This window comes from Micropterus dolomieu, linkage group LG15, assembly GCF_021292245.1.
Source record: "Micropterus dolomieu isolate WLL.071019.BEF.003 ecotype Adirondacks linkage group LG15, ASM2129224v1, whole genome shotgun sequence".
NCBI lineage: Eukaryota > Metazoa > Chordata > Actinopteri > Centrarchiformes > Centrarchidae > Micropterus > Micropterus dolomieu.
The window spans coordinates 19,323,458-19,350,147 of NC_060164.1; the positions used below are offsets into that span (position 1 = coordinate 19,323,458).

At 40.0% G+C, this 26,690-nt stretch overlaps 1 protein-coding gene across 5 annotated transcripts in view; it reads right to left on the bottom strand.

Annotated features, from left to right (window-relative positions):
- grid1a (glutamate receptor, ionotropic, delta 1a) overlaps positions 1-26,690 on the bottom strand; it is a 104,437-nt gene that overhangs the window by 66,846 nt on the left and 10,901 nt on the right. For 2 of the 5 annotated variants that reach the window (XM_046071262.1, XM_046071257.1), the window contains exon 2: positions 19,697-19,902. In XM_046071262.1, coding sequence (XP_045927218.1) covers positions 19,697-19,902 — 206 coding nt within the window. Of the gene's footprint in view, positions 1-8,964; positions 9,091-19,696; positions 19,903-21,612; positions 21,756-26,690 lie in introns of those variants that run through there. The other 3 variants (XM_046071260.1, XM_046071259.1, XM_046071261.1) reach the window with 3 other exon arrangements.

Here is a 26,690-nt window from a genome sequence, read left to right on the forward strand (position 1 = left end):
TTTTGTTCTACATAAAAGCTGATATAATGGCTAGATGAGACCTAATTGCTCCATTTTGTATGGCCGGAAAAAAGCTGCTTTGATTACTTGCAAAGACTGTTGCAAAAGAGTTCTTGTGGAGCATTACAGTCAGTTATAAAGGCCGTCTCACTAAAGACCACTATATGACTACAATGCAATATCCTTACATGACACCCATGGCTCACGAAGCCTCACAGTTTCTTCATGTGCTGGAGACTATTTCTCTCACATTGCCTATAAGGAGGCACTCTCCACCAGGGAAGAACAACTAGACACACATTCACAGACGACTACAGACTCACAGTGCTGTAATCTCTGCTCGAGGGTACACAATCACACTTTCACACTGCTGAAACTCCCTCAAAGTTACTACTTGCACGAGGCAGCCAGGAAACTAGAGGGAAAATAAAGGTGAGGTGAGAAATCGGGGGAAAAAATGAAGGTGATACTAAGTTATGACAGCTTTGTCAGGATGTCATGAGAAGAACATAGTTATCCACCCAACTTATTGCCTTTTCACAACTTGTTTTATTCTTTAAAGTCAAGCTTTTTTTAATGCTTGGCTGTCTGTCCACTTAATTGCAGTGACCTGCCTCAGGGAAATGGAGCATATGTGGGCAAGAAGTACTGCAATTTCTTTGAAAGTACAAAGATGAAATGCTTCTAAAAACAGCATTTTGAGGTTCCACGTTTTTTAAAGATTTGCTAAATAGTAAAAAGCATGGTTTGGTAACATTTCTGAAATATTTGACTTTTATAGTTGCTAGCTTCAGTTGGTGCTAAAAAGCTTATTACTGTCATATCCCATTCTAATTTACTGCTACTGAAATTGTTAACTTGAGACTATTCAGCCTCTTTGGTGGCCTATTTTAAACCTTCATCTTATGCCTGGAGCATTGATGTAATTTTATTATTTTCATTGTCTAACACACATTATTACATCCAAACTTAAGTATTAACTTAAGTATTAATCAGGACACTGAATAAGCTAAATGTGGGTTGCCACGCAGGGTGCAGGAAAATCTGTACATTATTTCACAGGTTTACTCAACTGAAGAGCCAGTTTAGTTTTTATCTTTCTAATGTTGAATGTGGGTCAAATGCAGACAATATTATTCTTCCAAAGAATCTATTTAATCGTCCACTGTGACAGACAGTACCACAGAAGAAGATGTGCTATCACCTGCCAAGAGAAAATGAGGCTAGGTTGTGCCAAGTGAGGGAGAGAGTGTGAAAAAAATTGTTGCTTTTATAGAACATCAGCAATTGAAAATAAGACAGGTGGTGTCCATCTGTGCAGAAATGCACCTTACTGCCATTGGTGTGTGTCAAATAACAGGTGTGGCTGTCCTGATACAAGGCGCCAATATTTTCTGTATTTTCTAATATTTTTACTCCCCTCGCCCTCAATCACTATCTTGAGGCACCATTAAGCATGGAACTTAAAAAATGGCTGTTGGTATGAAACTGCGGGTATGCTGGGCAGCTCCCTGTTGAACTGTAGATGTGTGTGAGTAAGAGACAAGGAGCTCCTGAAAAAGACCATTCATGCCCAGACCTACTCGTAATAAAAGGTAGAAAAATAACCAGATGTTCATTGAATAAAGGGTGCATTAAAACATTTTGACTGGTGAAAGAGGGGGAATAAACAGGGATATTTTGAAGAAAACACAGGCTGAGACTAAAAAGATGACGATATAGAAGCAGAGGCCATAACAAATGAGAAACAGGTACATGGTGTTAATGCTTTGTTTTCTCCTAAAAACGCATCATTAAATGGCTATAAATCACTGCAATGTGCCCAATGGGTCGGTATTGATGCTGTTGCCCTCTTCTGAGAAATCGTGGGACTTCTTCGTACTGATGACTATTACAGGTCAAGGTAAGTAGACAGGCCCTTTGTACTGGACTGTTCCTGACTAGGCACAAGTACGCAAGATAAGTGGGTAGGCAAATAAGAAAGGAGGGAGCAGCAGAGGTAACAGTGGGAGTTAGATGGGCCAAAGATGAACCTGAATCGTATCCTAATTATTGCAGCACAGGGTGAGACACGTCTTCTCAGAACACCATGGGAAAGATGTGTTATGGAGAGTGGGAGTGTGAAAGTTTAAGTTTTGACATAATGTTAATTCCAAACAGCCGTGACAGCCAGTGAGGCTGCTGAGAAAAGGAGAGGAGGCGGCAGTGATGGCAACTTGCTACCAACTACTCCTAACAATGTTGAGAAATATTGTTAAAGGAGATATGTTATTTGTTTTGTGAAATGTTTTTAGTAGTAGTATTTGTTTAATCAGCACTGTGTTTACAACAACTGGCTGAGGAGAGCATCTATACTGGAATGCATGACACTTGATCAGGGCCATGAATACTTTTATTCATAGCGTCTTTATAGACAATAATTCCCAGTAAACAACCCTCAGGGGCAAATTAGAGAAAAGTCTGAATAAGCTGCATTTGTACAGACAACAAATTAGTCCTATACGCTGTAAATAAAGCATTTGTACATGCTTTTTTGTTTTTCCCCAAGACCACTTTGATTGTATCAAAGATACATAGATACACAGTTTTTTCTATGAGCAGTGGTTACGCCATGGTTGGAAGGAATCTAATTTGCCAGCGCGCTTTGGTAGTAGCCTCAAGTAATAGTTTTGCTGCTTTATTGCTGGCAAGCTTTTCAATACACCCGGGAGCACTTTAATTTAATATGTCTCATCAAGATCAATAAATGTGTCTGAACTGTGATTCTTTGGGACATACTGCCCGTTAATAGGCCACAATGATTTTAGAGTGACCATTTTCCACAACCTCATATACGCAGTTTGGTGCTCTGCTATTCTGGAAATCAAGTCAAATCAAGCCAGAGAGCCACAGTACTGCCAGAATGTACAAAAGCAAAGCTCTTATGTACATTAACAGAAGCCTAAAAGGGAAAGATTCATTTTTCATTCACACAGCTCTTTCCATACAGTATGTAGCGAAGTTCACAAGGAGGGAAAAGATGTGGGAGGATGGGAGGGTTCCCAAAGCTGAGGAAAAGGAGGAGTTGTGGGAGCGCATAGAAGGTGCATGATCAAAGCCTATATTTTGAAATCACTTACTTCTCCATTAGTTTGATTAATGGGGCCAGCCTCACAGTCAGACAGAGGCAAGGGGCTTGAAAAATGATGCAATTACTGCTTTTTGAATAGAGGGCTACAAAGGCCTGCTTGAAAGGAGGATCTGTAGGAGATTCTACAGGGCATCCTGGACAGTAGACTACCTCCTTTTCATCCATCTATCCCCCCGCCACACACCCTGAAGCCCGACAGCACTACTATAACCCTTCCCCTCTGAGGCGTCTCTCATCAGGCTTAGTGGCATGCTTCACTGGCTCTCTCTAAGCTGGTGGACCATACTATAAATTGTGATTAATATATATCTGCAGCATCTTTTAATGTTTGCATCACATTCTGTTTAACAGACAATGTTGCACTTTATTCTTTACTAAATAAATTTTTTTGGCAACATGTATTTCAGTGCATTTAAACCCACATTTATGTTACAAATGCTTTTCAAACAATATGAAAATATTATGTATACCTCTTGGCTGTTAACTGTAATAGTGATGTTTTAATAAAACAGTATGACAGTTATCTCCAAAGGCTTTGAAATGTGGTCCACTTTAATTTAGTTGAAATAATTACACACATATTGCATACAACAAAAGGAAGCCACTATATCCTCTCTCAGCCAGTGTAGCTTGTAAATGAAACGAAAAGGGAAAATGTACAATTTTAGTAAAAGAGACTGTTAAATCAATATATGTAATTACCTGAAAAAAAGTTGTAAAGATTTACAAAAGGATCACTTTGATAGACTTTTCATCTGTACATGAACCTAGATGAACTTCACAACTGATGTCATTGAGACAATAATACCCCCATTGTCCAATTCTAGCTGCTTTTATGAGCCACTGTGTGTGGGAGTCTACAGGAGACTAATGGCAAAATGTGAACTTGTGTATTGGGACAGTACTTGGGCCATGAAAGAGCCCATTTTCACAAGAACAGACAAGAATGCAGATTGAGAAAGGCCTTAAAGCAACAGATTTGTCTGTTGGATTTCAGGTTTACTAATTAGCTCAATCATTGCACCACCAAGACAATGAGAGAAAGAGATTAAACAACAAAATGAATAGAAGAAAGACAAAGAAAGCCAAAGAAATAGGGCATATAAGGCAGAATTCATACTTGTCAAAATCTTTACAAGCCAATGCATTGAAGTTTTCAGCTGAGTGCAGCAGGTACGTGGAAACTCTTCTGGAAAGTGGAAAGGGCAGGAAAACCTTTACTTTTATTCTGCAGTTCTTAAAGGCCATCCAGTCTATGTAGTTTTAGGTAATAACTGCTTTTATAAACTCTCGTTCCCTGTTGTAACTACAATTACATTTCTCTGTGGGGAATCCTGATTATTTCTATAATGAGACAGCAAAAGTCTATTTTCTGGCCGGGGTAAAATAACAGTCACAATGCCCATGGTTGAATGTAGCACCACAGTCACCTGTGATGTTATGCCAGTGTGTGTGCCTGCATGCTTGCTTGTTCGAAAACATAGGGAGGGAAAAAGTCAGAGGGATGAGGGAAAATGGATTCACAGATTCATGTAGTACATTTCTAACATGGTCCAATTTTTTATTTGACAGAAGGCTTCTTGGCATGATAATGTTGTCAAAATTTCAGCTCTAAACTATGCTTAAATTAAATACGAGATCATGGGTAAGTGTTGGAACAATTAATCAAGCAACATTCTTGGCAGAGAGTGAAATCCGAGTTCAGAATATGTCCCCTGTGCTCATTTGCACATTAGCATTTACAGTGATTCTCTCCAGAGTGCTCTTTGGGTTGTTACATCAAAATCAGTCAAGGATTTCATTCAACGCTCCCAATGCAAAGTAAATCAGCAAATGAAAATGCAGAAACACTCACAGCCTTATGAAAACTCCCACAGACTTGTCAGAAAAAAACTCTTCCCAAAACAGCAGGTTTCTGTACTGAGGTGTTGATGACCTGGTGCATAAATAATAGCATTGAATTATTGGGACTGAATCCACGGTTTGAATTACGGGAGGGTCTGACCCCCCTAGTTATGGCTTGGACCCCCCCAAAAGAGGTCAAACCAACAGTTCAGGGGGGTCTTTCTTACCTGTATTTGTAAATATTACAATATATTTGTGTACTCAGGCCTTATATTCAAGAATCTTGAAATACAATTTCAGACACCCCTAAAATGGACCGTACCATTTCCTAACATTGACGTTAGTTGAACATGTCTGTCTGCATCACTCGCAGCGCAGCTGCTCCAGTCCGGTGCATCACACGCTAATGGAGACGCAGCAGGTTAATGTCAGTAGTTGACTATCTAGCTGCTTTAATACACTTAACTTTCCTACCTTTAGAGATTCATAATTAGCATTTCTTTTACTTAAAATGAGCTATCTGATGTTAGCTAGCTGAGAGCCCACCCTATCATTTCATTATAACAATGTAATTTCACATTTTATGTAATTATCAGCTAACACTGGTGTTTAGGCATGAGCAGTGAAATTGGGGATTAGTTATTGTAGAGATACATTTTTACATCAATGTAGATAATTCCTATTCCCCAACAACAGTGTATGACTACTGTTTTATTGGACACAGATTACATAATTCACAGTCAACATTAGCAAGACGAAAGGAGATATTTGCTAAAAAAGAGTAAGCTGAAACTTCAAACTTGATGAGTATGATAAAAATAAGGAATTAGAGATAATAATAATCCAGACTGTATTCTATGTGTCTTTAGTTCTGTATCAACACTGTGTGGGTTTGTTTTGAGTGGCCATGATGGTCTGCTGTTGTGTGTCTGACTTGCTGGCAGTTTTGCTCTAGAATACCATGAACTGGTGTAATGAATTTGATTTATCATCATCTACAGACTGATGACATTAGTTAAATAAGCAAGGATATTGTAAGCGTTGTAAGATTTTAGTTCACCTAAGCCCATGCCTGTGCTGAACTGGGTTTTCTTTTGGACGTGGAAAAAAAGTTGACCCCCACTGTTGTCACTGTATAATTCACAACCTGACTGAATCCATAATACGCATGATTAGGGATATGTGGTAATGTATATTGCTTTGAAAGCTTCCAAAATGTAATAGTCAATCAAATGACATATTACTGTAAACTACTCACTATGAATGTTTTTCTATGTAAAAGTAAATATAAATGGTCTCTTGTTTACTGAATTCCTTAATAACCAACAAACCTGAGGCAAACAAACAAATCAGAAACAGCTGCAACATCAAGCTGCTCTAGTAATTTCCCGTAGACTGACTGATATACTGAAAAATACCTAAATAAAAATATTTATGCAACTAATATATTTTTGGAAAATCTCACTTTTATAAAATGCACATTTTGTGGAAATGCCACCTGCATATCGTCACATACAGCATTTATGCATTAATGAAATACAGTACAGGGTTATATTTTTTAAATGTGGGTGTTAACACAGACCTGCAAATGAGACATCAAAGGAACATATGAATATGCATGTGCACATGTTGAACACTGACTCATACATATTTGTGTAAGAGCAAAATAAGGAAAGGAAAAAGTAAGCAAGTAAAACAAGTAAGAAAAGGGTAATAGGACACCTGGGCTGGAGTTTATATTTATATTCTTTCCACAGGGGCTGTACTTTAATTGAACATTTTCTTCAGAGCTTTTGGACTTTGGTAGGCTGTGTGCTGGGTACCAATACAGTACTTCTTTTCCAAGTGGTTGGCTTTGCAATTACCCTTATAACTCTTACTGTATTTTGAGTCTGCCACTTGGGAATTGGGCAATAATCCTGAGCCCACAGCAACAATTTCACAGAGAAAGAACTTGCCGACAATATTGTAGGGTTTTGGTATAATTGCATCTCATGCTATGCTGCAGGGAGACAAATATACAGTGATAAAGCTATTAACATATACAGACAAAGTAACTGTATTTTGACTACTCCAATTTAACAAGAATATGAACTACACAAGTGTTTACAAGTTTAAGAGTGAACTTAAACTGAAGCAAAAGGAGAACAACAGGCTCTAAAGAGAGCAACTGCTATTTAAAGGACTTCTGACACTCATGTACAACTCTAGAGGTCACCAGATAAATGAGATTGACTTCACCGGGTGCCTTTTATGAGATTAACTGTTTTCCCTCCTGAAGAAATAAAAATTGCCCAAGGCGTTTACTGTTTCAATAATGCTAAGCATGACTCATAATCGCAAACATCAATCAAAGTTTATCACCCTCTGTCAAGACATGACTGTGTTTTGGGTGCTGCCACTGAAAAACATAAACTGAGATAGGTTTTTGTTCTGTACACCTTAGTGTATTAAATACTTCCTATTCTTACTAAGCAGAAGCATAAGGGACAAGGTTAGTGATATCACAGGGACTAGGAAGCTATTTAACGTGGGGCAGTGGTGCCAATATTGTATTGTTTTCATCACTTTCATCATCATCATAATAATTACTTCTACCACCATCATCACTAACACAATGTTCAAGTTATTTACCCTTTGAAGGCCCTTTTCCCATATGACATTGATTAATGTGATGGGATAAGCAATCACCTCAAATACACCACAATTTTAATTCTCCAGCATTAGTTATGAAAAAGCAAATTATTTATGAAAAGCTCTTTAACTTCAGCAGATGATTCATACTTGTGCAAGTAATAACAATCCATCAAGTAAAGAGCTTGCCAACTGCCCTGGTTTCAATTTTAATACCAGAGTTTGGATATACAACCATTTCTCTTGATTATTCTGCCCTCCCATGAAATATGTACCTAAAGAGGTGGCTTTATTTACATTTTGTTGGGAGTAAACTACTTTGTTACAAAGTGCTGTGCTGTCGGAAGTGTAATGCATGCATACAGGCAAACACATTCTGAACATTTCAAACACGTGGCCACAGAACGTTAAGTTTTTCACCAGCTCCCAGGAGGTACCATTAATTGATCATGGACAGAGAGGGAGCCATCTATTAATTACCTGTCAAACTGTACCACTTATTCATCACACAAAGCATTTAATGTTTTCTCTGTGTGCACTACAGTGCCTCCACACTCCATGGTAATAACAATTGGCCTATTATGGAGAAAAATCACGTGGAGTTGCTGAATGTAGTCACACCAACTAAATTGTTTTGCTGTAAGCCGGGAATGGGACTGGAGTTATACAAGGGCTACAAAATGACACACTACAACACATCTAATACTAACATTTGGGTCTATTATTGTCTGTACTGTACTCATTATAGTGACTATCTCCATTTTACTAAATTAATGCAGGGGAATAAAGACAACTGATGGTAGAGTGTATGAATCAATACCATAATGCATCTGTGTGTAACACAAACAGAGATATGACATAACAAATAGAGAAAGAGAATATTACAGAACAAATCAAGTTTGTAGAGAGGATGAAAAGTTAACAGAGGAAGAGAAATGGAGACATAGACCAAAGTATACAGTGCAATAAGAGAGGAGAAAAAAGAAGATGATGTTGGGGGGGGGGGGGGCAAGGGCAGAAAGATAAAGTGTCCATGTAGAGAGAAACATGAAACCATTAAGATGGGGAAAAATACAAAGAGGAAAAGAGGGAATGTCCTGTAACAGGGACAGAAAGGGGAAAAGAGACAAAGAGAGATAGAAGAGGAGGGAACAGAGGGCAGAGGAGGATGAGATGTAGGACAATGATAGATCGTTTTCTGCCACGCTCAATTTGTCACGCTGTTATTTGGGAGGAAAATGGAATAGAGGAGCAGCAGTGAGGGTCAGAGGGAGAGGACAGGGGTCCAGAGGTGGGAGCGTTAAGCCAGGAGGGAGCAATGCCAGCGGACAGTAAGCTAGATAAACTCCACGCACCTCTTCACCTCCGACCTTCAACAGATGATCACTGAGGTTACAGTGTTCTGAAGACTCCATCCCGGTAACTGGATGACTGGTGACTAGATGACGTTTATACATGACTTTGTGTGTTGGATAGATGTATTTGGCTCTTATTCAGTTATTTAAAGATGCCCTTTATGTTGTGGTGGCAGCCCGGCTGACGGTGAGTGTCCTGTTTATTTCTCCTTTTGTTTGTGATTCTGTTTTCCCCTGGTGTTTTCCTGTACTCTGCCTGCCTCCCTTTGTCTCCTCCCCTGCGTGTGCTCTCCCTCTCTCTCTCCCTCCGTTCCTGAGCCCAGCCAACGACCCGCACCTGCATCTCGTCAGCCACCTCCTCTGCCTGCCACACCTGCCTGCAATCAGCCTACAGTACTTCTACCCCGGTTCTCCAATCAACCCCTGCTTGATCGTCGTTGCTCCTTCACCACTCAAGTTGTTGCATGTCATTTTTGTTTCCCTGTGCTTTGTTTCCCTTGTGACTAACCCTGTCTGTCTCGAAAGCTTCTGAATACTCCTGGTGTGGCAAGGCTGGTTTGGGAGGTGGGCCTTCTCAAAGGATCCCTGCTATCGGCTCTGAACTCCCTCAGTGCTCCTCATGCTGGGCTTAACATGGGGCCTGCTAGCCCCCAACCTGTCTCTCCCGACCCCCGGCCTGCCAGCGCCGCTGGCCAGCTGGTTCCCCCTGCTCCCGCTTCGGCGCCGGCCCTCAGCCCAGCAGACCCGTCCCTGATTTCCCCTACTACTGTCTCGCTGCTGGCCTTCAGCCCTACTCCCCGGCCTCTGGAGAGGTCTCGCCCTCATCCCAGTTGCCCCTTAGCCCGACCTCCGGAGAGGTTATGCCTTCTCCACTGGCCTCTGCTCAGCCCCCCGTGGACCTTAGCTCAGGCTCTCGACCTCCGGGCTGTCCACCTGAACTCCCCGGTTCCCCTGCTCCGCCCTCGGGGGTCCCTCTGCCCTTGGGACACCCGCCTGAACTCCCTGGTCCCTCAGTTCTGCCCTGCCCACTCGCCTGATTTTATTTATATTCCCCAGCCCTGTCCCCCTCTCGAAGTCCCTTGTTTTGGACCCTAGACCCCCGCCAGCTGGATCCTAGTGCGACTCCCCCCAACGGACGTCTGCTGAGTCCTCCCCGGCCAACTGGAAGGCCCGCCTAGAGGCGGCCATTGGGGGGGCCCTGTTGTGGTGGCAGCCCAGCTGACTGTGTGTCCTTCTTTTCTCCTTTTGCTTGTGATTCTGTTTTCCTGTACTATGCCTGCCTTTGTCTCCTCCCCTGCGTGTGCTCTCCTGAGCCCAGCCAACAACCCGCACCTGCATCTCGTCAGCCACCTCCTGCCTGCAGTCAGCCTCATCTGACAGTACTTCTACCCTGGTTCTCCAGTCAATCCCTGCTTGATTGTCGTTGCTCCTTCACCACTCAAGCTCTTGCGTATTCTGCATGCTTTGTTTCCCAAATGTCTAACCCTGTCTGTCTCCCCTTCAGGTTCACTCACCTCTGTCCTCTGTTCCATCAGCTGGGCTTGCCACCCTGCCCTCTCCCCTCAGACCTCTTCCATGGAGTCCTCCCGGCTCCTCCCCATGCCTCGGTCCCCAGTGCCCCGGCTCCCTTGTCTCCGTCTCCTCGGTTCCCTGTGCCAGTGTTTCCCCGGCGTCCGCCTCTCCCTCACCTCCAGTCCCTCAACCCCTTTTCCCCTTCAATAAAACCTGTTCATCCTGAGTGTTGCGTTTGGGTCCACTCTGTCCCCACACCATAACACTATTAAAAGTAAACGAAAATCAGCATGAGTTTACTAGAGATGGGGAGGACTCTTCAGCCTGCTAAAAAACATACAATGTATAATGTCTTCTGTGGCTCTAGAGGAGCTTTGGCAAGTCTGAGAAAATAACCCAGATGATGTAACCAAGGTTGAGTCTGGAAAACCAAATGTATAACAGAGCCTGTCACAAACCAGGGATGTAGAGTATGAAAGACAGGGACATTGGCTGGTATATCAAAAGATGCTACTGAACTCAATTATGGAAAATGTAGGATCCAGTTTAAAACTTGAAGCTTAAATACATGATACCTTGCTGCACAGATTTTGAAGACTATTTTTATGGAATTGAGCCATTTGACAACCCTCCTTGAAGTAAAGTGTTTTGTTTCAGCATCAATAGCCCCTTTAAATCCCCCTCCTAGGTCACAGTTGAGTTTCAAGACAACAGTGTGCAGGAGTTTAGTTTTAGCAGCTTTCTGTGCGCACCAGTTTGTCTATGCTCCATGGTAATAACACTTGGCCCATTACAGAGAAGAATTTGAGGTATTGAGAAAAAATTGGGGATATTTTAGGGCACTAACAAAACCAGCAAGTGTAGCTGTAACATGGGTTGTGAAATTTGACACTTTTTATAAACATGCAGTGAGCTATTAGCTAGCACTTATTTTTATCCACAGTCCTTGGTTGGCCTTTAGACACAAACCATTTTACAAAACCTAGGAATTCAATTCATACATTGAAAATATGCTCAATAGCAAATACATACTGTATGAATTCCATTTCAGGAAGTGTATACAGTAGTTTATAATTATTTATAGATTAGTGCACAAATGCAGTTTTTTAGAAACTGCCCTAGCTTTTAAATTGGGACATTATATGGCAGCTATTGTGTTTAAGATGTAACATGACTGAACCAAAATGGGGACTTCTCCCGTCAACTAAAGAAGATATTCATCTAAATAATCACGCAATCAGTAAACAAGATTAAATTCCCAGACTGCACCCGTTGTCTGTTTATACAGTACAGATAATCCTGATACTGTGTAATCTCTCACACAATGTCCTCTATTTAAAACTTTACCTGCACTCCCCCTACTAAGTATTGGCCATCCCTAATGGGTTTCTTTGTTTGTTTCACCTCCATAAACTCTCCCAGCCTCTGATTCCAAATGATGTCACTCAACCCACGGTCGCCTTCATTTGTATTCTGGGCCAGTCTAATTGAATCTTCTGGGTGGCTGCAAGAGTGTTTTTCTACGGCATTAAAAAAAATACAGGCTGAAAAGTACTTCTGGAGCTTTGTAATTATACCTGGCCTCACTCATTAGCACTAAGGGAGGGGGTGTAGACGGAACTGGCAGTGATGGATCTGGGGAAGGAATGAGGGGTGACGCAGTGAAGGTGTGCATGTGTTTGGGCACCCTTCTGTGTGTGTGTGTGTGTGTGCATGAAGGCAAAGGATGTTGTTTGTGCCAGCACTACGCTCCCCTGCACCAACACCATGCTCTCTGTGTCAGGTTAATGAGTCATGCTGGGATAAACACTTCCAGGTCATGGCCAGCTTTATTCCGTCTGAGGGAGAGGAGAAGTCCAGGTGCCAAGACACAACTGTGTTGGTTGCAGGAATATTTTTTAAAATGACAATGAGAGAGAGAGGAAAAAAACTGACCAGGGACAATTAGCAGAGCTATAAGAATCTAATGACTGTGATTGTTTTTGATGTAATAGTATAGCAAGTTGTGCTTCAGACATAGAAAAAAAATGGGGCAACAATAAGAACGGGAAAACGTGTGCAAAGAAAATGTACTGGGCACAAGAAATGAAGATCTAGACACAGCAGATATTACCTGTTGCTGCTGAGAAGTGTTGTAGGAGGAACATGGTTTTAGACCTTCTCTACGGATAATAATAATAATAATAATAATAACAACTTAAAGTGCTGAATAAAATTAGAAGTTACTTTCGAACTGACAACATGGCATGGCACTGAGCAAATGATTTTTTACACCTTTTGTAAGTCTGCCATCTATTATTGGAACATCTATAAAAAAAAAACAAAAAAAAACATAAATGCACCCTGCCACATTAAAGTCGACACAATCTTCAATACTCCCCACAGTGTTTTCAACCTGGGATACACTTTGACAAAACAACTGTGAAGGACACAGAAATGTTACAAAGTAAGAGCTTACTGTCAAGAGCTATATGGTGTGGGTGAAGTGTCTTTAATGTGCATGTCCGTGTGTTTGTTGTGCCCCACAAGCTGTCACTGAATTCCCCAAGCAAGAAAAGCCATCATTGCTGACTTTTTCCAAAGCACCCCATAATGGCATGTCAACTCGGGCCACTTTTAAATCACCGTCCACATGCGCTTGTGACAATAAGACGGAAGAGTCCTTGGCATCAAAATACCATTTCCAGCAAGGCCAAATGTGTTTTTTACATCTTACGCTCAAGTGTCACAAGGGTCCATTTTTAATCAGCAATTCATGGTCTCAAGTTGTGACCAGAGGTTGTGACGAGTGACTCTGTTTCAGACGCCGCAACCTTGTCTGCCATGCAGTGTAATGGGTACACAGATGTGTTCTGAAAGCCCGTCTGTGCTTTTGTTGTCATTAAGAAAAGAAGTAACTTGAAGTTTCACTGTTAGGTGTGAAGTTTTTGAAACGAGTGGACAAAAGAGATGGAAGATGGAATTATATTCTGAAATACTATCATCAAGCCAGATTTGTTGAACTCGTGTGAAGTTCTTCTGAGAGAGCTAGCAAATTAAAGTAGGTTTCATGCCACAGTTCTGCTGAATAGAAGAAATGACCTTGAAAGAGTACACAAACAGCTCCAGTACATTTGATCAGTGATGCCAGCTTCCTTTTGAAAGAAATATTTGGATGTTGAACAAAACATTGGAATTTGGAATTTGGTTGGCAGAGATGGTCCATAAAGTGGCAGATTGAGGAAAAAGCAAAATACCAAAGAGAACCAGCTAAAACTTAAAATAAGGCTTGAGGAAAATGTGGTATTCCACTCCCTCCAGTCTAGCAGGTTCATCTGTCTCACTTTAATCATTTTAGCTTTTATTCAGGGTTTCACATTTTTATCATGTAGTGACAGTTTCAGGTTATCTGTGTTTCAGTTGGAGGTTTCGTGACTTAGTAATGATACAAATTAGGATAATATTTACTCTCAAAGACAGGTAGTGTATAATACAGTATATTCTGCCACGGTTGAGCCACAAGTTCTGACATTTTTTTTTTCCTACACAAATGACTCAAAAATAAGCGATGCAATTTGCAATTAGTCAGGCAGGCAAATGAGTGTTAATATTAAATTTGAGTGGCTTTACCAAATTTACATGATGATAATTATGAGCTTCTCTGTGCAATATGTCAGAATTTTAAAATCAGATGATCGTACACTGAGTTTTTTCAATCACATTTAAAGAGAGTGACAAGGGGAGTAAACAAGGTACAATTTAGTGTTAGCTGATTTGTTTTTTTTTTGTTTTTTAAAGGAAAACACACTGCATCTCCTTACAGCACAGTTCATTTTACCTGTCATGGTGGGAGAAACTTTTAATAAACTTCTGAACAAGTTTTCATCTTTTCCACATTAGATGTGCAACAGATTAAAAAATGTATACCTGTCAAAATCCATCCCTTAATTATCTCTGAAAACAGCAGCCATCTTTTTCCACTGGTTTTAAAGTCCTTCCTTCTTAAATAGGTACTGTCTGTCAGATACCATACTTAGCTCCAGCCTCTCAGCACTCATCTCTTTTGTCTTCACTGCCATCTCATCCATTAGATTTCACCCATTACTGTTTCATACACAGGTGGTTTATTATGTTGGAAGAGCCCTTTGTAGCTCCGCATCTTTCTCATCTTTGACCTTTCCTCCCAACATCCATCTCCCTCAGTCCTTTTTTTCTATCCCTGCCTTTGTATGCCTCTTATTTGTGCCCCCTCTGTTCCTGCCATCCTCTCTTCACCCTCCTGCCACCCGGTGCAGCATCTCTTCGTCCCACTCACGTTCCCTGGCAGCAGGCAGCAGTCCTTGTCACTCTTGTAGCTTGTTGTAGCTGCCGCACAGGAGGCATACCTCACTTATCCATCAAATGGCCTGCAGAGCCGGCATGCCAACTGATTTATGCTCTGATTTCTGTTATGCCACGGCCATTTTTTTACATTTTAAGTGTGCCCTAGTGGTCGATTTGAATGGCGCTTTCAGGGTATTTCCCATAGGGATGTCAAAATACCAGATATTTAGTAGGCAATACCAGTACCACGATTCTTGATTCCCAATTTGATACCACGGCAAAAAACAAAACAGTAACTCCTGTGTACTTCCACATACACTCCTTAAATTAATAAAAACATTTGATATTACAAAAAACAATAGTGACATGTTGCCTTCAAGTAGGCTAATAAATAAAAATGATATGGGTGAAAGGAAAACTGCAGCTATGGCTCAATGACTGTAAGAAAACAGCAAAGTTTACACACACACACACACACACACACACCATTAGACTGGAAATATTTATTTAAAACGCTAATGTTTTGATGACAGATGCCTGACTAAATGTTGAGGACAGTAGCCTACTACTACGAGCTATAGTTACATTACGTTAGCTTAAACCCTGTAGCCTTTAGCGTTTAGCCGTTGCAAACGTCGTATGGAACATTGTTGGCTAGGCTACACAGCGATGCCAGCAGTCTCAAAGAAAATTAATAGTAACTTATATTTCAGGATAAGGACATAACAAGGATAACACTTGATACATTATTTATGAAACGAATGAATTGAAACTCCCTCAATCTGGATCTCAGTCTGAGGTGCTTTGCTTGAAAGTGTTTTTTCCTTCAGTCTGAAAAGTTGGATGGCACTGTTTGCATACTGGTTATTGTGAATTTATTATTAATCCCTTTTGTTTCAACAAGTCTACCGTCATGTTTTCAGAATTCATATTCAGTACAGGTACTTAAATTGCTTAAAGCATTTTAATCAATGTTGGTGAAAATGAATGACTATCTCCCAAAGCCAGAACACAGGGAGCCAAAAATCTAATTTGGGTGTCTTCAAGATATATAGCTTGGAGCTGCACGGTTGACAATTAATTCGAGAGTGACTTTGGTAACTCATAAAATGTGTCAAGTTTTTGTACCTGAATGTGCATAATTTTATGTAAGTGATTTAGCAAATGCTCACTAATACAACCCAAGGACGTAGAAATGGGACAGTTGAAAGCTTAAAATTCCACTTTATGTCTCTCTAAAAGGCTCGCGTGACTCAAGTGAAGTTCCCCTATCATGAAGGGAACAGAGAGTAGTTGGGTGTCAGGAACGAGGCGGCACTGAAGCTGACAGAAGACGCTACATCCTCTCATGGCCAAAGTGAACGAGAGATGAGATGGCAACTGTCTGGACGGGGGAAACATGAGCCCAGAATTTCAGCATAAAACCACAGACACTGTCAATTACATATGCATCTTGTTCACAGTATGAGAAATGACTGTGGCCTGAGAGTAGACTGTAGAAGTGACTTGTGACAGAATGTGTTACTCAAGGAAGTAGAGCATCATCAGAATTAAACATAAAGGAATATGTGATTTAGGATGACTTTGCCAACACACTTTTTGTCTTTTAATGTTAGTCAGGTGAATTAAGAACTTGAACTTAAAGTTATTAATATGGTCTAGCTTTATTAGTCATTTGATGAACTATAAGCCTAACAAATCCTTCACTTGCCTGATGCATGCTGGGACATTTTCCCCTCATCCCCATCTGTCCTTGTAGAGGAATAAGTAGCCATGGACACATTATAAAAAAATAGGTCCCTGGGCACAGACATGCACAAGATGCCCCACCCCAGACACACGCCAGCATTGTTTGTAGTTGTTTTGCACCTCTTCATGGGTCGTTTTGCATCTCTTTGTGGTCGTTTTGTGGTTCTGTGTAATCATCTTGAGTCTCTTTTTGGTTTGTGGCATCTTTGTAGTCATTTTGTATCTTTGTTGCCGTTTGCTTCTCTGTTGCTGTTTTGGGTCTCTTTGTGGTCATTTTGTGTCTCTTTGAAAACCTATTCATTTAATTAGGTATGAATAATGAATAAGCATGGAGTAGAGCAGAATGGAAGAGAGAAAGTAAAAAAAAGAGCTGAACAAACTCTGAAACACACAGATGAAGAATTCAGGAAAAAGCGGGACACAGACCAGGTCTCAGTGGTAAACAGAACTGCTACACTGATATACCTGATCAACTTCAAATAGTTTCACCAACAACACTTATGCACTGAATTAATGCATTTTGTCACACCTTGCACAAATTGTCGAGGCCACTAATAACATTAAGCCCCCTAATTAACCACATCTAAACTTAACATTTACATTACCATCATGAAAAGAATTTTTGATCCTGCATTCTGTCGACTTTTAGTCACCATGACAACTTTAGTTTTTTCTCTCATGCTGAAACAGTTCATGAGTACTTAACTCTCAAAGGCATCGCCATCATTCTCCATTTAGATATTAGCATATTTACATTTTCTCCCCCAGTACCTCTGGTGGGGAGTTGGTACACTCCGTGACAACAGTTACTAAGGTATTAATGAAGCTTTGATGAATTTACAAATCTCCATCACTTCTAATATATTAACATATTCACAGGAGCATTTGGGAGCTGTGCTGAATGTGAAGCTGTGCTTATTTCTTAGTCCCCAAGATGCCTCATGTTAATTGTATAAGGAATGATAAAGAATAAAATTGGCAAGATTAAATGCAATATTATGAGAAGAAAAGATGTCTACAGCAGTTTGTGTGCATGTGTGTGTGTACTAAAACAGAATTCATTGGAGTACAGAAAAAGATCAAAGCAGTATGTCATTAATGAAACTTGAAAGGCTTGGTGTATTCACAACCTGTGCACTGATTTATTTGTCTATAAGTGCATCAGCTTTTAGATTAATAGTGGAATATTTACACAAAGCTAATTGGAATACAAGTGAAGTTCTTGACCTACAGTTAGTTCAGCTTTTTTCTACCGTATTTTCTCATAATAGATAGAAGAAAGCTAAAAGATGTGGAAGATGAAATGAGTCACTGCAGTAGATTGGGGATACGCAGAGATAAAATTAAGTCCACTGAGAGTAAACGCTTTGAGACATAAAAACAATCACATATATACTGTAGGCCTATATGTCATTTGTTTTTTTTAAGGTTTCAAAACAATAAATCAGTTATTGAGGCGATTGCAGCACATACAGTACAGCACAGTACTGTCACATGCTCTCTTATCCTCCAGTGATCTTTAAATGCAAGTGAGCTCCACATGAAATAAAAATATGAAATTTGGACATTTTATATTCCTTTTATAAAGCATTCAATATATCACTGCTTTTGTAATTCCTTCCATCAATACTGTGACGCTAACTCATCTTCACTAAGTAAGATGGATAAGTATACTTTTGGTGGCCTATAGAAATGTCATAAAGTTTAATCTTTCTTTCATGGAAAGTTATATTACAGGAAATGTGAAAAGGGTCTCCACTGAGAGCAAAACCTGTCTCAGTGTCCTGGCAACAAGATAATTTAAATGAAAACTCACTAAAAAGGAAACATTGGATAACATTTTAAGCAGTAATTAATATGTAATATGTTGATAATAATATGCAAAGTATAGGCTAAAATGAGAAATGCTAATACTTATTAACTCTAAATGGACTATTTCACATATCATAAGATGACCAGCCTTTTAATTATCTGCATTACCGTCTACAATATATATTCACAGGGCAATAACAAACAGGGTGTGTACCTTTTATCAACAAATGTTAAAACAACCCTTTGTCAATTGGCCTGTACTTGAGGTCTAAACTTTTCATTTGAGTTGGAGAATCTCAATATTTTATCAGTGTTTCACTGTCCTTGCCAGATGAGCGGAAGAGTAAGTGTCAGACTGTAACGTGTTTGCTGGGCAGAACAAGCCACTCAGCTCGCTTTTATGTTGCCATATTTTTCACTGTCTCCAACACTGCCAATGCCATGAAAGTCTGTTCTTCAATCATGCTGAAGCACTACAGTGCATAATTATTCAACAGGGTTTGACCAAGCGGTTATCATGAGTAAAACCCCTACAGATGATTAAAGGAAAATCTTACACCTCTGGCTGCCCTTAGTGAGGAGAACATAACATCTTGTTATGATAACATCTACCCCAATTATTTTTAGTTTACTGGTGTTTAGGTCAGCCATGGACACAGAAAGTCATATCTACATGTTCTCCTGATTCCAGCTGCCATAATTAGCAAACATGATGTGGAAGGAGAAAATAGAGGAGAGGTTAGTAAAAGCTTCCAACATATAGTATGAGCCAAGAAACATGCAAATCCCCGGTGGCTACACACTGAGTTTGTTTGAACTTTGCCTGGGGTTATATGCAGTGCTGCTGATCAGTACAGTAAACAAAACTCCCTTCGCTGGCAGTGCAGTGAAGGTTGAATGAATGTTTCACTGTAGAAATACTTACTGTAAATATTTGAAATATTTTATGCTGAATATTGGCACCTGAAATTCTTCTGGCCAGCTCAATAGCGAAGGCCAAGCACGTCTCAGTCTGAACCCTGCCATCTGCTTTAGGTTTTGTCAGAACTCCACACGGGGTGTGGTTGCATCTTGTTTCATCAGTTTTATCAAGGTCGCTAGTGTGGTCTTAGTGGCAATGTAAACTAAGGGATTCATCACATATTACTCATGTTTTTGTTTTGTTTTTCATTTACTACAGTTGACACCGTGAAATGTTTGATCAGTTATCAGATTAGAGGTGCCAGGAAAATGTGTTTCCATTCATGGTTCATCATCTTTATTGAATAAATGCTCGTTTTCTGTCTGGCCCTTTCACTGTCTCTCTGCTTGTGTTGCTGAGCCCTTGACAAAGAAAATTCTCAGCAATGTAGCCTACCTGGTGGATGAAAACCTGTGCACCTCGGGGGCTCATGAGCAACACGGCCCGCCGTAGGGTGTCCCGGTACCGGTTGAGCTCCTCAGTGCGCATCGTGTTGAAGAGGTCAGTAAAGACTCGGCTGACGTTGCGGTCCACCCTCTGCAAGGAAACATCCAGACCCAGCCGAGATGCCTGGTCCATAAAGGTTTGCAAACCCCGGATATCTGGAGGAGAAAGAACAATAGAGAATGGGTGACGGGGGGAGTCAAACACAAAAAGAACAACACTATGTAATACAGTAGCCTACTGTATTCCCTGGGCATTTAATCAGAATTGTGGGTAAACAACCTGTCCTTTCAACACCTGCACATGCAGTCTATATTTTCAGGCGTCATTCCAAAGGCTTCAAGGCAGTTTTTGTTCTTTGCTCCTGATCTGAAGCGTGACAAAACGCAACAAGCTCTCCTGTCTATCGGTTTCCTGGGGTTTACATGATATAAAACTGCAGGCAGATGTTGCTGTCCCCAGAGATCTACGTGTGTATGTGTGTTCACTGTACAGGAAACCACTCAGAAGCCTGAGCCGCACACACAAACCAAAGGTGATGTGCAGCAGAGGGCTCACAATAAGCACACCAATCCCAGCAGTCACAGGGGGGAGCAGCAGTCCAGCATGTGCCAAGTCATGCCGCATTATTAAGACAGGTTTGGCAAAAACTCTATGACCAGGCCTCTTTTTACATCCACAATGGGTGTGTGTGGTGTGTGTGTGGGTGTGTGTGTATGGATGGGTGGGTGGGTTTTCCCTTGTTGCATCTCTGGAGGTTTGGTGAGTCATTGAGTGCTCTAGTGTTTTAGTACTGAGAACAGATAATATACATAATATACAGAGGCATAAACATACATTTAGCTGCATAAATGCACAACACACAAGCCTATAATATCATACTGTAGAGGTGTGTGGTCATTATTTGAAGTGATGGCGGCACACCGTTTTTAGATGCTTGGGTCAAAAACTGGAAATTAGGCTAATAAGACAGCTTTTGATCTGGTCTGAGCAGCGAAGCAAGATATTAGTGTTGCCCCCGTCTTAGTCTATACCTCGGGGGAAAGTGAAATAGCAATATAAATAAGTAACATATGAAGCAAGTCATAAAGAATTTGATGCAATGTTCGATTTTTCATGCAGTCACTGTATTGTAATTTTTTGGGGGAACTAATATAAAAAATAAAAAAAAGTACTCGCAGAATATAAATGTTCAAAGGGCAGAACAAGACATGAAATTAAATCATTCATCATGTTGAAACGTCGCCAAACTCTTACTGCAACATTCCTTGAAAACTCTTTTCCTTCCAAACACACACACACACACAAACGCACACAAACACACACACCTCTTTGCTTTCTTTGTCTCTAAATTGAAACAATTACCCCTGGTGGTATTGCTTTGGATACAATAGGCAAAACCTCAACCTCTGAGAAATCCCTCCTTTTGTTAGAGTACAAACACAATTTGTAAGTTAATCATGGTTCCTTCCCTCCTGTTCCACGACTGGACCACTGCAATTAATTTTGGCTACACTATTTTCTATACACAACATTCAGCTGCAGACTATGGACTACACAGGACCTGATTTCATATTTAGTCTGCTCTTTTCTCTGGTATACCAAACCCCGATGCTATAAAAGGGATAACTATTGATGACTCAATAAGCAAACACATTACTAACTCATACACACAAATGAACAAGACATTTTAGTACTTATCCAAGAGGCTTAGTCAACTCTGCTGACCAGTATGGAGTGTCAGGTACTGAAAACATTTTGGATCATTATTAACACCATGATGTCTATGAGCACCTTAACATGAATGTTGTACAACCTGCATAAATGAGATGAACCTTCACAGAGGTTTTAAACACAAATGCATCTACCTAGAGGCTTACTTATTCCTTGAAAAAGAAGCAGGAGATCATCTAATCAAAAAAAGACAAGAACTATATTCAGTAGTAACATACTGTAATGTTACTGCTGAATGAAAACCTTGTATTTCTCAAATGGCAAAATACAAGAAAACATCTTGTAAAAAACAAGTTTTTAATCCCTTCCGAAAAGCAGAGGGAACGCTACCATGCGATAACTACTCTAGAACCCTGATAGAAACATTGGACTTCAAAGCCAGCGTTCCAAACACATAGCAGGCTTTTCCACAGGGCAACCATGTCAGCCATGTACAGGGCTGCAGAAAAGAGGATTAATGTAGAACTGAAGGTCTGATTTCTGGACATGTTTACCCGAGCGTCATTTCTGAATACAAATCTGCTTCTGAAAGTTTTAGATATCAAAACTTAACCATTTTTTGCACCTCTTATATCAGCATCCTGCTCTGAAACATGGCAACTTACTCAGTATTCTTGGTTTCTCTCTGTGCCTTACATATCCTTTGCGTAACAGTATGTATCTGTTACAGGAAAGATAGATCAAGGTAGACTGAGAAACACCCATGCTCTAACAACCTTTTCAGCTCCATCTTACTCAAGTTGTAAGTAAAGCGGGAGTTGGATTGGAGCAATCCAGAAATGAGCATATCATGATCAAAGGGCTCAGAGGTTTTTACTGAGCTGTCAAGCTGTGTTGCAATCCAAGCGGAAAAGCCTGAGAAATGGCTATGCTACCAGACTGTTTACTCAAAACTGAGATGAGTCTGTTAAGGCAATCAGTTATTTTTGCAACAATAACATCAGTTAATTACATGCAATATAGGCCAAAAGAGCAATTGCAGTGACACAGAGAGAAAGCAGAAAGTGAGAAATTCCTGCTTCAGTTTTAATCCACCCTCTCTTTACTGACTGTATCTGGACTCTGTTAACACAATAGTTGTAGGAAAATAAAAAAAGGTAAATATGACTATATTAACTATTTGAATAAAACAAATTATGTCTCATGGCAAGATATGAGGCCTGTACATCACATCCATACAGCAGTAAATTTGTCATGATACAGTTCAACAGCTCAAAACTGATATTTGTCATTTAATCTTATATCCTTCTATTATACTCCTCATGCTAACAGTCTTGGGTAAATTCTTGTCTGTTTGTAGCAATTTTCACAAACTTATTTTCACTTTCAATCATTTTACAACTACATGCATCCAAAAGTTCACTGTTTCGCTGTATGACAATGAGCAGTGCAATTAACACCAAATGAGGACCTCTTGGTGAAAAGCAAAGCGTAGAAAATTCTTCCCATAACAAATGTGAAGAGAAGAAAAGCAGACAAATTAGCTGCTCATTATGTACCAGCCCGTCTAAGTAAGTAACAGGATATAGCAGTTGAACCAGAGAGGATTTGTGCTACAAAATTGTGTTTATAAAAATAATAGTATAGTATAGTAAATAGTATGCAGAGAGAGAGATATTTTCACAATACATTAAGTGAAAGTTTTGTCTTCTAATCATACTTAGGTCCTTCTGATCTGTGATCAGAAGACATGTAGCCATTTTGAAATAATTAGATGAGGGTATGTGCGCATGCATAATCAGTCTTTCTCTGGCTGAATGTGTGTACATTATGTGTTATGTACTAGGCAGGGGAGACAAACTCAATATGTCACAGTAGGCGAAGCATAGACACAGGAAAACCAGGGGTTTGGACCAAATGCAGGACACACAGGCAAAAAAACTAAGAAAATCAAAGGTGAAAGGGCTTACGTAGTGAAGAGGCAGGCTAGAGTCCCAATCAAGGCAAACAAATGCAAACTGGTGCAGGGATTAGCACAATCCAAAATAAATACATAAATACTGGCACAGGACACAGGCAAAATATATTATATATATATATATTTTTTATATATATATATATATATATATATTTTTTTATTTTTTTTATGGTAATATTTGCAGATTGCTTATCTAATTAATTAACCTGATGAAAACAGACCCCTTTTTCCAGAAAAAAACGCCTAAAATTACATACCCAAAATGAATCAGGAATAACTCCTCAACCATTTGGCCTAGATGCATAATTCTGGTCTCCTTTGAAAAGTCAGAAGCTAAGGAATATGAATCCATTGTGTATTAATATATTTATTTTACTTTTACAGACTACATGGAGATGCAATAAAGAAAAAATCTGAATTTTTTAGCCTCGCCTGGTAAAAAAAGCTATATTTTGATGCAATAAACCATCAAAACATAACGTAAACTAAAATACAACAGTTATCATACAACATTTTCAAATATACCAGGCGAATTTCCATATTTTGGCAATATTTATTGTTAAAATGCTGACTTTTATTGATAGATATCTTTAAAACACTTTTTCAGTCCATACAACCTATTTCCAAATGACAAAACATTGAAATATTGATAAAAACAGGAGTATTCATCAACATTCCTGTCACCAAAAGCATATCCATGATTTACAGGCCTGTAGATTTAGAACGGAACTTCCCACAGTGATGGGGGATGCTCCGGGTATCAATCGATCTGGCTTGAGCAGACCGTTCATTTGATACCCTGCATGTCTATATATCTCCAACGGATCGGCCACAAAATGGCAAAAACACCGTATGTTCTCAAGCGGCATGTTTCTTCTCTGCAGAAAAGACGACAGCAGGCAGGCAGCTTGCAGGTATTGCGCAATAATCAAGATGGCGCCCGCTTAGACTCGGAGCAACAACATCGGCGGGTTTCGGAGTTAAAACGGCGGAAAAAAAAATGTTTAAATCATTATCATCGCCCAGAGGACCAGAGCAAAGGTTAAGCAAAGCGAGCCTTGATCCTCACCTGACAATGTTTGGAGTGTGGTTTTGTGTTCATGTCTTTGCTGTTTAAGTCTGTTTTTGGGTTCTGTGTTTCTATGAGCTTTGATCTTGTCATGTTTAGGGTTTAGTTTTTTCTTTTGTTCATTCACATGTTTAAGTTTTCTTAGTGTCTGTCTTGTCTCTTATCTTAGTTCTTAGTCCTCCGTTTTAGTTCTTTGCCTTAGTTCTTAGTCCTGTTTAGTTCATGTTTAGTGTTTTTCCTGATCTGTGTACTTTAGTGTTTTAGGTCTGTGTTTTAGTCCTTAGTCTTATGTCTCCATGTTTTAGTGTAGTCCTGTCTCCTGTTTGGTCCTCTCTCTGTCCATGCTCTGATTTTGCAGTTTTTCATCTGTCCTTGTGTGTTTCCATATGCTTTTCTTCCTGTTATATTTTGTAGTGTTCTGTTCTCATGTGTCCTTGTCTAGCTTTGTTCCTGATGTTGATTATCTGACATGTTTCAGCTGTGCTCCCCTAACTGCTCGTTTGCCTGTGTATACAGGTGCTGGTTATATAATTAGAATATCATAAAAAAGTTACAATACCCCATAGATTTTCTATAGGGTTAAGATCAGGCGAGTCTGTTGGCCAATTAAGAACAGGGATACCATGGTCCTTAAACCAGGTACTGGTAGCTTTGGCACTGTGTGCAGGTGCCAAGTCCTGTTGGAAAATGATATCTGCATCTCCATAAAGTTGGTCAGCAGCAGGAAGCATAAAGTGCTCTAAAACTTCCTGGTAGGCGGCTGTGTTGACCTTGGACCTCAGAAAACACAGTGGACCAACACCAGTAGATGACATGGCACCCCAAACCATCACTGACTGTGGAAACTTTACACTTGACTTCAAGCAACGTGGATTCTGTGCCTCTCCTCTCTTCCTCCAGAGTCTGGGACCTTGATTTCCAAAGGAAATGCAAAATTTACTTTCATCAGAGAACATAACTTTGGACCACTCAGCAGCAGTCCAGTCCTCTTTGTCTTTGCGAGACGCTTCTGACGCTGTGTCTTGTTCAAGAGTGGCTTGACACAAGGAATGCGTCTTGCATACGTCTGTGCGTGGTGGTCCTTGAAGCACTGACTCCAGCTGCAGTCCACTCTTTGTGAATCTCCCCCACATTTTTGAATGGGTTTTGTTTCACAATCCTCTCCAGGATGCGGTTATCCCCATTGCTTGTACACTTTTTTCTACCACATCTTTTCCTTCCCTTCGCCTCTCTATTAATGTGCTTGGACACAGAGCTCTGTGAACAGCCAGCCTCTTTAGCAATGACCTTTTCTGTCTTGCCCTCCTTGTGCAAGGTGTCAATGGTCGTCTTTGACAGCTGTCAAGTCAGCAGTCTTCCCCATGGTTGTGTAGCCTACAGAACTAGACTGAGAGACCATTTAAAGGCCTTTGCAGGTGTTTTGAATTAATTAGTTGATTAGAGTGTGGCACCAGGTGTCTTCAATATTGAACCTTTTCACAATATTCTAATTTTCTGAGATACTGATTTTGGTTATAATCAAACTTAAAAGGAATGAACACTTGAAATATATCAGTCTGTGTTTCACTTTTTGAATGGAATTACTGAAATAAATCAACTTTTTGATGATATTCTAATTATACAACCAGCACCTGTATATTGTCCTCTGTTGTGTTCTGTATTTGTGATGTCCTCGTTTTGGTTGAGTGTTCTCCTGTGCTGTGTTCTCTGTTTTTGGATCTTCCCTTTGGATAGTACTTTGGTTCCTTGTTTTTGGATTTTGACTGTGGATTATGTTTCTGTTGGAATTACCTTTGTTTGGACTCTTGCCTCGAGCTACTGTGGAAGCCTGTTTAAGTTAAGTTAAGTTTTGAGTTAATAAATATTTTCTGAACTGCACCTCCTCTAGTATTGTCTGCATTTGGGTCCATATAATTTCTTAATATACCAATGCAAAAGAAACCTGATTTTTGACTCGCAACTCTCAGCTATTTCACAGAAGACTAGATGCCACTAAAACTTACACACTGAACCTTTAAATATAAAAGAGGGGGTGGTTGATTAACAAGGCGCAGATGGAAACAGTAAGGGTGGAGCAAATGATCAAACAAGCGTGAAAACCAGAGACATGAAGTGAAGGTGAGAGGAAAATAAAGTAAAACAGGAAAAAAAACGAAAAATGAATGACAAGGAAAAACATGACCTAAAACACAGAGCGGGAAGACACAAAGTAAAGTGGCACATGA